Source organism: Hydractinia symbiolongicarpus, chromosome 2 (assembly GCF_029227915.1).
Source record: "Hydractinia symbiolongicarpus strain clone_291-10 chromosome 2, HSymV2.1, whole genome shotgun sequence".
NCBI classification, from domain to species: Eukaryota; Metazoa; Cnidaria; class Hydrozoa; order Anthoathecata; family Hydractiniidae; genus Hydractinia; species Hydractinia symbiolongicarpus.
Genome location: NC_079876.1, coordinates 30,889,098 through 30,906,313, shown reverse-complemented (window position 1 = coordinate 30,906,313; position 17,216 = coordinate 30,889,098). Strand labels below are relative to the sequence as shown.

The 17,216-nt window shown below is 33.6% G+C and overlaps 2 protein-coding genes across 4 annotated transcripts in view; both read right to left on the bottom strand.

The window, feature by feature from the left end:
- LOC130630623 (sterol carrier protein 2-like) overlaps positions 1 to 17,216 on the bottom strand; it is a 71,615-nt gene that overhangs the window by 18,313 nt on the left and 36,086 nt on the right. Inside the window, exons 2-10 of one of the 2 annotated variants that reach the window (XM_057444189.1) lie at positions 7,110 to 7,155; positions 4,645 to 4,702; positions 4,169 to 4,240; positions 4,004 to 4,068; positions 2,605 to 2,668; positions 1,899 to 1,963; positions 1,504 to 1,630; positions 1,060 to 1,123; positions 37 to 123 (exon numbers count right to left, since the gene is read on the bottom strand). In XM_057444189.1, coding sequence (XP_057300172.1) covers positions 37 to 123; positions 1,060 to 1,123; positions 1,504 to 1,630; positions 1,899 to 1,963; positions 2,605 to 2,668; positions 4,004 to 4,068; positions 4,169 to 4,240; positions 4,645 to 4,702; positions 7,110 to 7,154 — 647 coding nt within the window. In that variant the 5' untranslated portion in view covers position 7,155. Of the gene's footprint in view, positions 1 to 36; positions 124 to 1,059; positions 1,124 to 1,503; positions 1,631 to 1,898; positions 1,964 to 2,604; positions 2,669 to 4,003; positions 4,069 to 4,168; positions 4,241 to 4,644; positions 4,703 to 7,109; positions 7,156 to 17,216 lie in introns of those variants that run through there. The other variant, XM_057444190.1, reaches the window with a different exon arrangement.
- Positions 9,227 to 16,862, bottom strand: LOC130630624 (uncharacterized). 2 transcript variants are annotated; one of them, XM_057444191.1, is made up of 11 exons: positions 16,840 to 16,862; positions 15,722 to 15,787; positions 15,234 to 15,272; positions 14,835 to 15,038; positions 14,301 to 14,402; positions 13,090 to 13,145; positions 12,288 to 12,385; positions 11,677 to 11,886; positions 11,385 to 11,591; positions 10,297 to 10,554; positions 9,227 to 9,866 (listed from the first exon to the last, which is right to left on the bottom strand). In XM_057444191.1, exons 2-11 carry the CDS (start codon positions 15,758 to 15,760, stop codon positions 9,820 to 9,822), a joined length of 1,260 nt encoding a protein of 419 aa, XP_057300174.1. In that variant the 5' UTR covers positions 15,761 to 15,787; positions 16,840 to 16,862; the 3' UTR covers positions 9,227 to 9,819. The 2 variants fall into 2 exon arrangements, with proteins under 2 accessions (XP_057300174.1, XP_057300175.1); XM_057444192.1 differs by lacking the exon at positions 14,301 to 14,402.

Here is a 17,216-nt window from a genome sequence, read left to right as displayed (position 1 = left end):
AGCATTAAAGTTTTTTCCACCAGAAGAACGACCTACCAACACTGCAACTTTGTTAGAGGTGAATGAACTTCCCTGGAGTTTAAGATTTGATCCAGTGTATAATCATCACGAAATTGTGACAATCTAAAAACATACACACATAGAATGCGATCATCACTAGATCTGTGTGTAGTAGGTCACCATTACATCAAATTTTAGATATCAAAGAATATTAAAGCAACAATTTGAATTGTGATTAGTCCGGATACTTTATCTTCCGTCTGTGACGTTTGCAAAGTGAATTATGTTTTTTACAAAGTCTATAAAACATCACCTATAAAACTGTTCTGTAATTTACAAAACTTTGGCATCGAAATAGTATTGAAGTTCACAGGAAATTTTTATTAAAGATTAGTAAAGCCATTGCATTGCACTTGTAAGTTTAAACTGGTTATAAAATAACTGAGGTCAACCCTGCAAGGGTAACTAGTGTCTACCTAGGACCAAAAAAAGACCAATTAGTAAACCTAGGTCAAAAACCTCTGCAACTCTTTATCAAAAGGACATTATCCTATACATTTTCTTAACCAACTTTTAAAACTCTATACAATAAAAGTAACTGCAAAAAATGGGTTATTGCTAACGTCATCAAAATTTAAATAATGGATCTTCTTCATTGTTTCTCTGCCTAAGTGGATTTTTCTATGGGCTTTATTGACTACTTTAGTATGTAATTTTTTTTGAAAAAGGATTTTACTGTGTATGCACAGCATATAATTATCTGTGTGTTTATACTTTTACTCTTCAAAATATTGCAAAGCATAATAAAGATTTCTAATCCTCATCTACATGTAAGATTTTATCAGAGAAATTGCTACACTTTGTCTCGTTGAAAAATACATTGAAAAAAGTAAGTAAAGTAAGAAAGACTTATTTTTTTGGAAATGCACCTCAGCCCACATCAACATTCAAGTATACACAAACTAATTACAGGCTTTAAAATGTTGACATATTTAAATAGTTTTAAGGTTGAGTAATCTGAATATTAAAAAATAGTATAGTGATTAAAAAAGTTCTTACGGATTGTTAACAGAATGATGGTGATTTTTTTGTGCAATTTTGGCAAAGTGCTCACGTTTGGTGCCTAAAAATAACAAAAAAAAAATAACAAAAATAACAAAAAAATGACAACATTAAAGCACTGAATTATATACAAGAGCCATTCTGTAAATGAATAATATAACTATTCTATACACTTTAATTTATATTATATGTTTTTCTAAATCATACACATACGCACAAATAAAATCAGACAAAATGATTTTATCACAAATCTGTGGATTATTTAGAAATGGTGATATTTTGTTTCCCAATTTTACAGTCAAGCCAGTCTATTACAATATACTCATATCTGTAAAAAGTACTGTACTGATGATCGAATTTCCAAAAATTTTAATTTTGTTGTTTGTTCAACATTTTTATCATCATAAATGTTTTTTTTTGCGTTCTGTTTACTTTACTCACCATACTTTTCCATATGTTCTCTTCCAGCATTACCAAATATTTGTAGCGTCATTGGAGAAGCTTCAATTCCATATGTAGCATCAATCACATCAACATGTTTATCGATCGGCATCGTTCGATCTGACCACTATGAATGTAAAGAGTTTGACAATTTAGAAAGTGATTATTGCATGTAATAGACAGATACGTTTTGGGAAAAGAATATACAAAATAATTTTTGGATACAAAAATTTTATAAAATAAAAACAACAACTTTATATAGATGAAATGAAAAAAAACTGAAACACCAAGTACAGTTAGCTCACTGTTGAAGTTAAAGTTTTATCATCCACTATATGCAACAACATTAAAAATCACTATCACATTGGTTTGTACTCCACTATCGACTTACTTACTTTGAGTCCCAGCGAACCTTGTTCCATTTTTTCGAATCCAACAGCCAGTACGCAGTCTGAATGACCTAACAAAAAAAAGTTATGCATACAAGTTTTTTAGAAGAAGCTGGTTGATATTCAACTTAATGGTCTATTAAGTTATTCATACACAAAGTGTATGAAATGTTGAGGGAGAATTTTTTGATATAAGAAGGAGATGCACAGATATGAAAAAGAGAGTTTTTGTAATATTAGCATCTCTCTAGCACAGTTTTAACCCACACTTTATATACTTGCATATTTTGGAATATTTAAAAACTATGCAAGTGTGCATGATGTTACTTTCAAAATAAAAGTGTATCGATGCAAAAATCAATTGTAAAGTCCAATCTGTCCTTAGCTTTTGCATACCTGAGATACGTAAGTGTGACACAAAGCAACCAATGAGGTAGACAAAAAAAGAAATGATTCCCAATGCTTAAGGTCGCAGGCATTCATTATTTTAAAAAAAAAATTTAAAAAGCCCATTAACTTTTGAAAGTGCACCTCCCTTTAGATTTTTTAACAAAAACATTTTAACAAAAATTTATTTTCAATGTTACAATAAATTAGTCACTTTTTCATGTGCATTAGCTAGAACAAGTTGGATTCATGTGGCACAGAAATAATTAGTAATTTGTTGTCAAGATAAACAAATCATTTTCTAAATCACTTGAATTTCTCTTACCTCCCTCAATGAACTGCTTTGCCATCAACAAAGCAGTGGACCCAGTGGCACAGTTATTATTTACCTAAACATAATAGACGCAATATACTCCTTTCACTAAGTACATGGTGTTTTTCACCAGCCTCGTGCTCACAACATTTTTGATAATGTTGGACAACCTTCTTTTTGTTTGTGTTGTATGGCAACTATCAGAATGTATAAGAACATTTTATATCAATTTGGGGCATTGATATTGGGTTGCTGTGCGAATGACATCAACAAATTGAATGTTTTTTATTTCAAAATACCATTCTGTTCTATATGAAGATTTTTTTTGCACAACAGATCCTGTTGTTGAGGCTAGATTCATGCTTTAATTTTTATCTCCCTTCCTTAGTAAGCCTATTATAGCTATGCTAAAAAAAATTCTGGAAACTGAAGAAACGATTGTAGCACACATTTGTATGCAGAATGCAGAGCATTTGGTGATAATGTTGAAAGTACTTAAGTAATTATTGAAAACCCAGTGTTAAAATGATGAGGTAGATTAGTAAATGAACCTAAAGAGGAAACTTTGAAAAGACTAAAAGTCACAAGTTAGTAAAATATATCTACCGAGAAGATATATAAGAGAAGTGTTGTGCTTGCACATCATTGTATAGGGCAGATTTTGAAGCAGATTTGCAAATGTGTTGAGAAGGGTATATCAATCCAATAAGTTGCTCAAAATAGAAAAGTGAATAATAAAAAAGAGGCCAATAAAAAAACAAAAATTGAAAAGGCTGCAGGAATATCAGGTTTTGTTGCAGAATGGCAAAAGTATGTGTATATACTGCAAATAGGCTGGTCTTTCTATAAAGGTGCACAGTTGTAGTTAACTCAAATATTGTGAATTGATTTTATGTTTATGAAATGACAATTTTCAAAAAATGAAATAAAAGGAGAAAATAAACTTTTATTCCTCAGAATTCTTCTAAATTTAGAGCAACGTATTTAAAATATTATCATATTTATTTATTTGAAGAAGTGCAGATCTAATTAATAACACTAAAGTGCAATACACAAAATAAGGCTTTAAACTCAAACTTGATATTTTTGGAAAGAAGTTTAGGTGAAATTACTTTATTTAATTTTTTTTTTTTTAATTGTTAAAGGTTTTGGCTATTAATGGTTTATTGCTGTCAACTCTAAATTTCATTTGATTAAGGAATTGTTTAAAGATGGTGCTGAAGAGACGAAGAGACGGATTTTTAATGGCAAAGGCTTCAATTATATTGAAGGTTTCATTGATGGTTAGGTTTAATTAGATACGTTCATTATTTAAATTAATTTGCATATATATATAGGATGTACTACTTGCACAAATGCATCAAGAAATTTTGAGAAATCGTCAAATACTAAACATGCCAGCACTACTTACGTTATATACAGGAATGCCAGTCAATCCGAATTCGTACAAGGCTCGCTGTCCGCAAGTCGATTCTCCTACATACAAAGGACTCATATCAGAATAAATTAAGGTATTATTAAAAAAATCAATCACATACATAGAAACACAAGGTTCTAAATAATTATCAATACATACCATAACAGTACCCCACTGCTGCCTGTTGCACAGCTGTGTATGAAAGTCCACAATCTTTTAGAGCTTGACCCACTAAAAAAGAAGCAGAAGGATTTCTTGGTATATACTATTTTTATTTTTAAGTATGGACTCACATTATTACTATAATCTTGTTTTTATGGCTTCATGGATGTTTGCCTATTTTATAGGTTAGATGCTAAAACAATTTAAAGTTTTATTAGGAATTCATTACAGTATATAACAACTATTCAATTGTGGCACCAAGCAAGGTAACTAAGGTCATTATCATGAAATTTCAAGGTCTGTAGGAAGCTTGATTGGGATTTAATGACACTAGCATAATTTTGTTAAACTCAGTCTACGTCTGGGGACTTACTTTTCATTGATTTGCTTATTTATTAATTTGTATATTCATTTATTAACTTATTAAATCTAATTTTTTAGCAAAGTATCTGGCACACTCAGCTTAAACTTACCACATTCCTTTACCATTTCAGGATAATCAAAATCATCTCTTTTTCCTGGTTTTTCAAACTATAAATAATATTTGATACAAAGTTAGAAGTTGATGCCATCAAAGTTCAAACACAATGTATATGTATTAGTAAAATAATAACAAAGATAATGAGTTTGGAACGGAAGGATTTTCTGGAAACTCCAGTGTGTAATCCATCCTTCACAGCAGCTGCAACACTATTTTCAATTTTTTATTTTTAAGCCAAATCTTAATGAGTTGAGCATCTTTTTATAAAAAACGATCTGATAATATGCATTGATGCTACCTTGGTTTTCAAAAAGTATATGGACTATTGGGGAGAGTCGTTAGAGAATCATAAATGTGCACTGAAAAAAAATGTCTTTATGAAAAAATATTATCCTTTCTGAATATTTTATTCCCTTTTCACTTAAACTAATTACATGTTATGATAATAATAAGTGAATTATAGCACCGCATTGAACTTCTCCAGTTCCAATTTGATAAAAGCACCAAGATAGTTGGGTCATAAATTTTTCAAAATACCCTCCTCTTTTTAGCACTTTTTGTATGCTTTGCTACAGCAAATTGAAGTTTAAAAGTACAACTTGTGCCACCATGAATATATAGGAATTCCGAACTGTATATGTTCTGCCCAGTCTGACAGATAGATCGATATATATAAGAAGTGCAGTAGTATTGGTGGAAGGTTAAGAGCTGACATTCAGTTTGTATGGAAGCGTTGCAAAGGTGAGATTATAGGAAATGAAGTATTTCCAGCTTTAACAATGTACAACAGTGGCTTGATAAAGATAGGTGAGAACTTCTGTTACGTAGGTGATATGTTGGACAGTGAAGGGGGTGCTGGAAGAAGTGCTATTTGCAGGATAGGTTCTGCTTGGAAAAAGTTCAGAGAGTTACTTCCTTTGTTGACTAGCAGAATCTTGTCGATTAAGGTAAAAGGTAGGTTGTATGAGGCATGTGTAAGAAGTGTCATGTTATACCGTAGTGAGACATGGACAGTGAAGCAGAAAGATCTTGACCGTTTAGAAAGGAATGGTGGTGTAATGCCAGTCTGAGAGACAGAAAGAGGTCAGATGAGCTAAGAAGCACGCTTGGTATCTGTAGAATTAATCTGTAGAATGAATCTGTAGAATGTTATCCAGATAAGAAGATTGAATTGACTGGGGCACTTGGAAAGAATGGAGGGGGATAATTGGGTAAGAAAGTGTAGAGACTTAACAGTTCCTGAGGCAAAGCCCACAGGCAGACTGAGAAAGACTTGGCAGGAGGTTATAAGGACAGACTAGATACAGAGGAAGTTGAGTTTAGATCTAACACAATCTAGATCAGATTGGAAGAGGGTCATTAATATACCCCATCCAACCCATGCTAGCATGGAAAACGGACGTTACACTGAGAATGATGTTGATGATTTTACATGGCTAACCTTACAAATATCAAAGGATATACCATGTCTATTATTTTCAGAAGGGGCCATGGCTCATATCGGGAGTCCTAGAGTATTTAATGCCCAATTAGGGCTATGCAGACCCAATTAGGGTCTGTGCTCTACCATATAACTCCCTGCTACATGCAACGGCCCACATAGTGTGTCATCTCCCCAATTTCCCTTACATGGTCTGGGTTAACCCGAGGATACATGGCATCATTCATTTGCCCATACTGAATCGCTGCTAAGGGGAATCGCACCCTGTTCTTCTGCACAAAGTGAAAGAATTATAATCACTAAACTACCGTGCCACATGCAGGTTGAAAAGTCAATGCTTCAGCATAGGTATTGACCAGATGAGACGATATTTAAAATTTTACATACTTTAGCAGGATATATGGATTCAGGTGTTTACATTTTCACATTAGGCTTTTTTGGCTCTTGCCTTTTGCGTGGCAGAAAAAAAAGAAGGTGAAGAAAGTAATTATTAATCCATTTTGTTGCACAAAAGCATTCTTTGGACTTTAAATGAATTCAAACAAGGCATTAATCAAAACTCGATAATAGCTTAAAACCTCAACAATGTTTCTGTGAGAAGACATCCACAGGAAAAGACCTCTCTTCACTAAATCTCAGCATTTTTCTTCTTGCCATCCAAATACAAAATTAAATAACGTCTGGATGTCATCTATAAAATAATCTACTTCAGGGTCAACAAGACAAAGGCCATGAAATTAATGAAAAATGGTCATCCTACAAATATTGACAAGTTCAAAATGGTGACTCAAATGCAGAAATAGCCTATGCAATTATTGTGGCAATGTACTTCAAAATTAGCTGTCTTTTCTCAATATATTTTATGAAGGTTGTAGAACACGTGTCGTTCAGTTACACATTATTTCAGCTTTTTTAAACCTACTAGGCTTCCTAAGATATATATTATTTTATTTATTCAATTAAACATTTTCATTAGTTAAATTTGTTAGGAAAAAAAACTAGAGATAACTTCGCACCTTGGTCATTCCAATTCCACAAACGAAAGTGCGACGTCCCGCCATCTTGAATAGAAGAAATGCGTGAAGAATGTTTTGATGGACCTTGGACTGTGCACAGGATTGTTCCTTAATCCCGTTTTCACCCTTGTCCCCTGTGGACGAGGGTGGTCTCGTTTCATTTGTTCTCACATACCTACTATCAATCGGAACGGACCTAACCGACTTGCTCAGGTTACTACGACCAAATATACAAATAACAAGCCCTGGGAACGAGATTGACCTGTCAACTGATCTCAAGTTATCTTATAGAACAAAAAATGTCGGAAAAATGGTACGAGATTTTATGAGAATGTGGTAAAAATTATCTGTTGCTAAAACTTTCAGAGTTGTCAAACTAAGTTAATAAATAGGGTTTGCTTAATCACCAAAAAATAGGATTCTCAGTTAAATTTGATCAGCATCACTTTTGACATGATGTAGTTTTCTCAAACACTGGCTTAAAAACATTAGAATAAAAAATAGAGCTTGGTGTTGATATGTTATTTCAATTTGGCACTAATTCCAACTTTTAGTAATGTTTTTAAAGTACCTCTTTTATTGATTTTTTCTCGACGTTCGACATTGTCAGAAAAAGAAAAAGAGCCCTGGGAACTAGGTTGACGGAACTAGGGCATGTCATTTTTTATTGTGAGTAAAATCTCCTTATCAATCCGTCAAATTTATTATAAAATCAGCCAAAAATCCATACGTATTTAAAAAAAAACACTTTATTTAGAAAATATAAAAATGCACGAAGTCAAACATCTCTCAGAAAGTGGGAGTAGTAATCTAGACGCTATTTACCTGACTTATGTTGCTAAAAAAGTAGCACTCGCGAAGTGATAACGTTTGCCAACTTTGTAGAAATGACAAAAAAGAACCGTCATTGTCTCAAATGAATTAGGGATTGTATAACGTTTTTTGCAGCCCTCTTATAGGTGTATTAAACTTTAGTGGTGGTTTTGTTTTGCTTTCTGATATGTGGTCAGCGCTAAAATATTTTGCGCCCATATCAGAAAGCAAACAATCTTTGTAGTTGGAAAAAGAGGCAAAATAAATAGTATCTATATTTGATATGAAAATATAGAAATAACTTCTTCGTCTGCCTCTGTTTTTTCATCTTCACCTAATATTTGACGTCTTCCATGAATCGCCGTGACGTGAATAGGTGGTGCTGTCATCTACATCGATACTCTGCAGCCTAACCTTACATCATCATCTGTTATTGAGAGTGGGGGAAATTTCGATTTAATTCAATTCGATTTCCGATAAAAATGAAATTTTTTTAATTCGTTTGTCATTTAAATTTTTTATCCTAACATTAAACTTTTTTTAAATCGTAGGGAATTAAAGATACACTCAAAAAGGTAACTTGATCGATAAGCCAAAAAAAGATCAAAAGATTATCAACAGAAAAATTCTAATCAAATTTTCCTTAGGCAAATCCTCCGTAGGCCAAAAAATATTGTTTTTTCCATAGGCTTAACTGGATTTACTATTAACAGGCCGTGCTATTTGCTAAGCTATTTTGTCTCTTTTCTGGCCCTTATACTAAACTTTCTCTAGCTTTCACTATAGGGTTAAAAAGTTATGTGCCAGATGATGTACCACATCGCAATTACATTTAAGAGTGACTTAAAGAAATTATTTATCTGTTATTTTCATTTCAGTGTATGCGCGAACATACACATCAACCTTTTTTTTTCAGTATATTTTTTTTCACTTTGATTGAAATTAATCGCTGCTTTAAACTTGTGTCTTGCAAATATAACCTCGTTCCCAGGGTCTTTGAGCCCCTAAGCCGTTAATACGGAGTGACTTTTTGGGCCATTAACTTCCATGCCCTGGAAACGAGGTTGCTACAAATAGTGTTCATATGAATCTCATACAATGCTATTTATAATGGACAGTTAAAGGGACAAAAATAATTTCCTGCTTCAGTGTTGGATTTGGAGGTGTTTGATCTAAAAAAGTTCCAACAGTAATTGGTCGAGAATCGAGTGTTGAGGATAACCTTGATTGGTTGTTTAGTGTTATGTGTTACCATAGAAAAATATAAAGTTTTTGCGGGAAAAGTTTAAAGAAAGAAATTGCAGTTTGGTTAGTTGATTTATTTTAGAATAATATTTACATGTGTGTTATATCTAAAAATCTATGAATGTGCTCTATTTTATCGAAGTAAATCTGAGTTTCATGCCAACTAAGTTTTTATCAGACTTTGTATTGTACAACTTAAAGTTCTTATTTCATTCTTGACTACACCGGGGTTATGGTAATGCAAAATATGCTGGGATACACTGGGATTTCTTTGGTTACTATGAATAAATGCCCCAGTTAGGATGAACACTTCTAAATAAGATGCAGAAATGTTTCAACAAGGAAAATGATTAGAAACAATCTTATAATGCAAAACAATACAAACTCGTACCCAGCGCCTGTTGTCTCTGTGTCCGGACGGCGAGGGTCGTCGTGATATAAAAAACAGTCAAAAGGCACTGGAAACGAGGTTGAATATAATGCAACATATAATACAATTAAAACAGTTAAAACTAATTATTTACAGTTTTCTAAATACACAACTTTTACTGATAACGTAGCTGAAAGGATTGGAATCAAGGTTGCTTGGTTAACGCTCCACTTAACATTGTAAATTTAGGAATCGGTATTTTTTCTGAGAATTCCTGCCTTATCAAATCCAAACCACGATAAGTGCAAGAACACAAACCAGCAAAGGATCTAAAAAATATTGTTCATAAATAGTCAGAGGCGTAGAGATTGTAAATTTAAAAATTGACAAAGGAGGTCTCGCGAGGGTTTAAGGCTCTATGCAGAAAATATGTTCTAAAATGTGCTAGACCTGCTGTATGAAATTTTGCATCTAAAATGATGACAATATATCATGAGTATGAACCATGCTTAATCTAAATTGGACCGTGCATAAATTATTTTGGGGGAATGGTAAAGAGCGTCCTCTAAATCCCTTCTGTGACTACACCCCTCATATAATGATTGCAAAACATAGTCACCATGGTCAGATGTACCCCAATGATTTTCCTGATGAGTGAACTTTGGTAAAAAAAGTGTTGTTAAAGTGTTGAGTTAAAAGAAAATTTTAAATTAAAAATTTGTTTCTATAGTCAGAAAAAGTGGCGATTTGAACACTTACATGAGTGTTCCAACTTTACAGCATACGATTTTTGTGCAATTTGTCTTGTTGTTTTACATGTATCCCAGAAGCAATCGCTGTCTTTTGAGATTGATGATAATGGCAGCACCGTGGTGAACATTGTTGTGGAGGGCTCTATTTCACTTGAAGATGAAGGAAGGTTGTAACTCGAACTACTACGGAGAACTCGAGTTACCTGAGTCTCGGTGAGATGTTGAGTTGGATGAATGCTTTTTGTCATTGTACTTGATGAAGAAACTAAAACATAGAAATTCATTACTAGTGGAGCGAAGTGACCTTTTTCTTTCCTATTCCAAAATGATTGCAAAAGCAATTACAGTCGCAAACTCTTCTGACACCACTTAAAGACGGCCAGTTTAACTTTTCTCGCAGAAATACTTTCAGAAACTCACCAAAGCTGACACCTCTACAGTGCAACCACTTAAGAATGCGGGCACATTTTCTGCCCAAAACATTTCGGCTAAAATTAACCCCTATAAAACGGACACTGGGCATCTCGTCTTTATTGTCGCAAAAATTGTAGATGTTTAGGCCACTGTGCTTCTTTTGTCCTGTATATTGAACAGGGATACAAGATGACAATAAAATTATAGAAACCCTTCTTTTTTAAATTGTCCTGTCATTAAAACCCTTTATGTAGATTACCTTAAGTGCAGAAATTTTAGAAATTGTAGATTACTTTAAGTGCAGAAAAGAAAGTTAATGTCGCAAAATCTTCCTAAAGTAGTAATTTGAAGAAATCTTTCCTTCAATTTACAAAAATTAATGTTTGCTCTATTTTAGTCTAAATTTTATACTTTTATGAGAAAGAATACGGTTCAATTAATAATATTTTAAGGTTAACTTTCGTCATTCGAGAAAGTTATTGCTCGCGAAGTTTTCCAAGAGCATCGATCTGCGACAATAACCTTCGTACATATATCTGCAAAATAAACTGGCCATTTGGCGCTTTAGACCATATTTAAAAAACAGGCCCCGTAATTATTTTTTCGCTAAGATCGTAGGTCGGCAGCTACTAGACGAAGGAAAAAATTTTCTCGCCATAGCGCATAAAACATAGACCATACCATAAAGACTTTGTGTGATTGAAGTTTTTTGCGCAGCTAATGTTGTTGTTGGTGATATTGAAGTCGAAGCTGGCGATGACGTCATTTTTATTGGTGGGAGTGGTCTGCTTGTCGAATATGTACATTTATAAACATTGGAGGAAAGTACTGTCGAAAAAACTATTTCGCTGCTCTCCCTCTTTTGTACTTTATTTGCTTCCGATGCCACTATACAAAGAAAATATGTAAACAAACGAACAAACAAACAATCAAACAAAAAACAAACAAACGAAAAACAAACAAGCAAACAAACCTATAGTTAATGACAATAACACGAACGTTGTTGGATACCATACGGGCTCCACATACATACATCTATGGACTTCTGTTGCAACCTCCAATACGCAGTACTGCAGGTCGTTTTGTGATAAACACAGTGGAGGAGTGCTTGTAACGTAGGGAGATATTTCAACTTGGGTGTTTGTAAATCGATAGTCTCCATAGTTATGTTGTACTACTTCAACTAAATACACAAACGCTTATTTACATTAAGCTGTTGGTATATCGTCCAATATTTTGTGCGTACTTTAGCACTATATTGTAGACGCAGTACAGGCGCATAACAGACGCATTATAGATGCATTACAGACGCGTTACTGATGCGTTACAGACACCTTACAAACGCGCTATAGACGCGGTACAGGCGAATTACAGACGCATTACAGACGCATTACAGACTCCTTGCAGACGCGGTACAGGCGCATTACAGATAGATAAATCACGTGCTGTATTATTGTATTTGAATTTTAAAAGTTAGACTTGCTGGAACATTGAAAACAAAAAAAAAGAATTTAAAAAGAATTTATCTGGTGATAAAAAAGAAGCAAAAAGCACGCGCGCAATTCAACGTCATAAAATACGTACAATTATTTTGCAATTGTTGACCGAAAGCGTTGACAAGGTAAAAGGACTGATTCAAGTCTTTCATGTATTCGCTTGTTGATATGATCCGTCGAGAGTATCTGAAGAAAAACTTCAAAGTTTATAAACGTACCCTTACTAAAACAACAGCAGTTGATTTTTTTTAAATAAAATATTGTGCGGGATAATTATTATTTGTTCTTCCAGGGCATGTAGCTAGTAGGGCTTCGTCCCTAGGGCTACTAGGGACGAAGTTGTGGTATCCGGTGTATAAGTGTGTTACAATCAAAATTCTTAACTCCTTTAAAAGCTTTTTGTAATTGTGATGGATAATTATCACCGTTGCCTTTTCGATGTAAGAGATGACCGAGAAAAACATTTCGCCGTAACCTGTTCATTCATTTCACGTGGATTTAATTCCACGGTTGAATCTGCGTGAGTTTATTTTCGCGGTAAAAAGGAGCAGTTCTGAAATGTGTTTCTGCAAAATCTTCTATCACTTCCATTAATATCTGTTTAACTAGGTACTGGGTACGATTTGCGCGGAAAATTAAAATGTCTGTCGCCAAAAGTGTAAGCGAGAATTAGAAAAGAGTATTAGAGGAGAGAAAAGGCATATATTGCTTTCTAAAATTACATTTCGTGCAGCAATCTTGCGGTTTGTTATAAGAACGTCGGGGAAAACGTCGTCGGGGAAAAAATACAAGGGAACAGCCTACCTACACAACCTCGATCCCAGGGCCTGTAGCGTTTTTTGATATGAGGATGAAAAAACGCTACAGGCCCTGTAATCGAGGTTGCCTACCTACACACCAACGTGTCATCTGTAAGTTCAACCTCATGCAAAACAACATCCTTTACCTGGAAAAAGGAAATAACACTGTTTTTAAACGCATGCGTACATATGTAACATACCCTGGGTATACATATGTAACATACCCTGGGTGTACATATGTAACATACCCTGGGTACAGATATGTAACATACCCTGGGTATACATATGTAACATACCCTGGGTATACATATGTAGCATACCCTGGGTATACATATGTAACATATGTGTGGGTATACATATGTAACATACACTGGGTATACACATGTAACATACCCTGGGTATACATATGTATCATACCTTGGGTATACATATATAACATACCTTGGGTATACACATGTAACATACCCTGGGTATACATATGTAACATACCCTGGATATACACATGTAACATACCCTGGGTATACATATGTAACATACCTTGGGCAAACTATGATAAATTTATTATTTTTTGATTGTGTGTTCCCGTGTAAAAAAACCTATTTCCTTAAGCACTCCTTCTACCGCCAAACGATTATTATGTAATAATTTAGGACTGTGCAGTAAATATAATTAAATTTGTTTGTGGAATAACTTCATCTCCGTTCTTTATTTTTTTTCTGACGTTGAAACCGCTGCGCTCCGTAGAGGTAATATATCTCGGAAACGAGGTTGTCTATAAGAAATTTATTTCATAGTGATCTAGGTTTTTGAAGTTGTTTTAACATTTATAGTTTGATGACGTTTGCAGCTCTTTTAGATAGGTGTTTAACACACAAAAGTACTATTAAGTAAACAGACTGCCAAAAACCCTGTCAAAAAATTTGCAGAGTCACATTTTTTGTTTGAATAAATAATTTGTTGCTTGTCTCTATATTCATAATACCCTTGATACTTTTAATGTCTCTCTGCGCAAAGTGGTACTGTAGCAGCGGCAGCTGACAACTTGAGAAGTGTAATATACATAACGGGAGAATTCAAGATTTTTCTGCAAGAAAATGACTAGTATATTCAATATTGTTTATACAAAAATTTTTGATTATAAAAAACGCGTGTGCACAGAGCTTGTGTGTCGCAGCCATTGATGTACATCCCACTGAACAACAGTCATATCAACCCCAGAATTGGAGATAAGGAGAATTAGTCACAGAATTTTTTGGGGGTGTGTAGAATATAAGTACAGTTATAAGCATAACATAACTTACGCCATCATAGTACACTGGTGGAATTCCACGTGCTGTAGCTTCGAATCCACGCAATCCTCCTGACATGCCGTCGAACATACACACCTCGCCCGCAGAATTGGCCTGCGTTAAGAATAAAGCCGGGCTTCTTATTCAGGAACAGTGATAATATTGTTCATCAAAGAAAACATAGTTTTATTTACTTTGTCAAAAAAATGAGTTATGTGTTTATAAAACATTTTTTAATCAAGTTGGGACTTAATTTGCTCGCGTCTACTGCGTTTCTTTTTTTTTTGTATTTCGTGATGGAAAAAGGCGCTAGTGACAAGGTTCTACTGGAGCAAAGTAGACAATTGATTTATTTAATGAATGACACTATGTTTATGAAAATGTCGAAGAGGATAAGTGTGACCGTGATAGTAAATATAATTTAGACAAAAAAAAGTGCGGAGGAGTGCAATGTAAGTCACCCTCGTCCCCAGGGTTTTTTGTCCTTTTGATCTTTCATACCAACAAGTCAAAAAACCCTGGGAGGGTGCAATGTAAGTCACTCACCATCCTCCCAGCTTGAATGTTTAACGCATTTGCTATCCAGCGATGACCAGACGCTTTCTTTGTTGACATTTCAAACAATACGGCGTCCGATGGATTTGTTTTATTTTGTTGCCAAGTAACAATGAGGTCGCAATCTTTATTTGATTTACAGTTAGAAGGATGCTTTTGACAATATTTAGTGTACCCACATTCAGACAATGAAATCTAATTTTAACACATGTATTTATAGATTCAGTGTTTTTAGATTTTAGTTCATGTGTTTTCTGGTAGTTAACAGTTAGTTAGACCAAGGTGGTTTAAACCTCTTTGGTTAGACGACCAGAAATGTCGGGCTGGGGACGAGATTGTTAAAACAAAGATAGGACTGGGGACGAAATTGTTACAACAAAGAAAACTTACTAAATTAGATTCAGTCTCTTTATAAAATAAGATGAAGATCTAAATATAATTATTTTAATATATATCATAACCACACTCTACTTTAAAAATTTCCCCTACTTAGGCCCTACAAATGGGGCAATTGCTCCCATTAACTAAAAAATATAATTTCTACTTGTTATTTTTTCTTGCACTATTTTTTTCACGTAGTGTTGCTGAGGCCTTTTACATTGTTCCAGTATTTTGCGATAACTTCAAGCATCTTGTTATTCTTCGGAATTATAGGTGGCGTAACGTGAAAAACCACACAAACAAGCCGCCTCGACATCTGTTTGTATGAAATATAAGTCCAACATCACCAATAAAAAATGCTATATTTTATATCGCCAATGCATAATATTTTGCTTAAAACCTAGATAACTTCTCATGTCTGAGTTTGAAAATAGAACTACCCAGTCAATAGTTTCTGACATGCTTTTAAAGTTTGGAATAAATTACGGTCAACTCACAAATGAAAAGACGGTAGCTTTTGCTGCGATAGAAGACATAATTCTTCTCCGACTGTTTATTTTTTTCTAAGAAATAAGTAAGATAGATATAAAACAGCTTGATTAGTCTTTTATGTTTTTGACACAGAAGCTATAAACACTAAAAACACGATATAAAATCTTTAATATGATCATTATCATTATTGTTATCGAAATTATCGATGGTCTTGCGAAGGTGGTCCTAGTGCATTTAGTGGTCCTAGTGCATTTAAATATTGACAAGTCGGCCACAAAAGACGAGCAAACACAGCAAGCACTAACGTAGACAACCGCCTTTGATATCAACCCTATTCTCGTGCTGAAGGCTAACCAGAAATTATCGATTCACACTTTTATGACAAGACCGGGGTTTGAACACAAGACCTTCCGCAATGTAAATGAACGCTCTACCACAAGGCTACCATTCTGTGACTTGAATTAAATTGGTGAAGCACATACGGTCTGACACACGAATGTACATGTTTAAAGTAGAATAGAACTATCCATAAAGATATAATAACTTTTGTCATATAATAACTTATTTTTATTATATCTTTATTTTAAATTCTAATAAAGAATGAAGAACAAAGCTTGTACCATGTACTCACATTGACGGCATAAAAGTCAGTAAAAAAGTTAGTAGCGTAAAATTTCAGGCATTTTTGTATGAAGATAAATTTTCTAATAAAGTTGGCATGTAACCTTTCTTAAAAAGAAAAAAGTTAATGCTGGCAATTTTTAATTTTTTTTTTTTAATATTTTTCAAGGCTTCCAGAGTTTTTTACGTTTTTTGTTCCTGTCTATGGAAGGAAACCTAAAAAGCCCTGGGAACAAGGGTTTCCGAATTTTATTTTTTGAAAAATATAACTAGATCTCCACAGTTTTTCTAAGACATAAAATCATCGGCTTCAATTCCACTTTTTAACATAAAATCTTTAACCAAAAATAACTAAAATTTCATAGCTATTGATTTGCAAAAATTCATCCTGAGTGAAGATTGCTTCATATGTTAAAACAACAAGTATAAAGAACTGCATAATAAATATATAAATATAATGAATAAAAAGAAAAATATTAAAAAAATAGTTTGTAAAAATTACCTATTGCCCACAATGGTTGAAAAACTCTTAAAAATAAATTAAGAAATTGAACTTTAAATATCTATAAAAACCTAAATAATTAAATAATATTTAACAGATAAAAATTTCGGCATTGATAGAGTGACCCAAATAATTAATATTTGATCAGTTTCTGCATTCAAAACCATGTGTAAAGTTCGTAGATAAACCTAGGCTGATAGAATGAACCAATCAGAAGGCGGACCGTTTTGCCTTCAATCAATAAGAAAATCAACAAGGAAAATATTTGAATGGATTTGAAACTTAAACAAAGAGAATTGTATATTATAACCAAAACTTTAATGGATGCTGTATTTCATTTCACTGGATATGTTATTGATGATTGGATGACATATAAT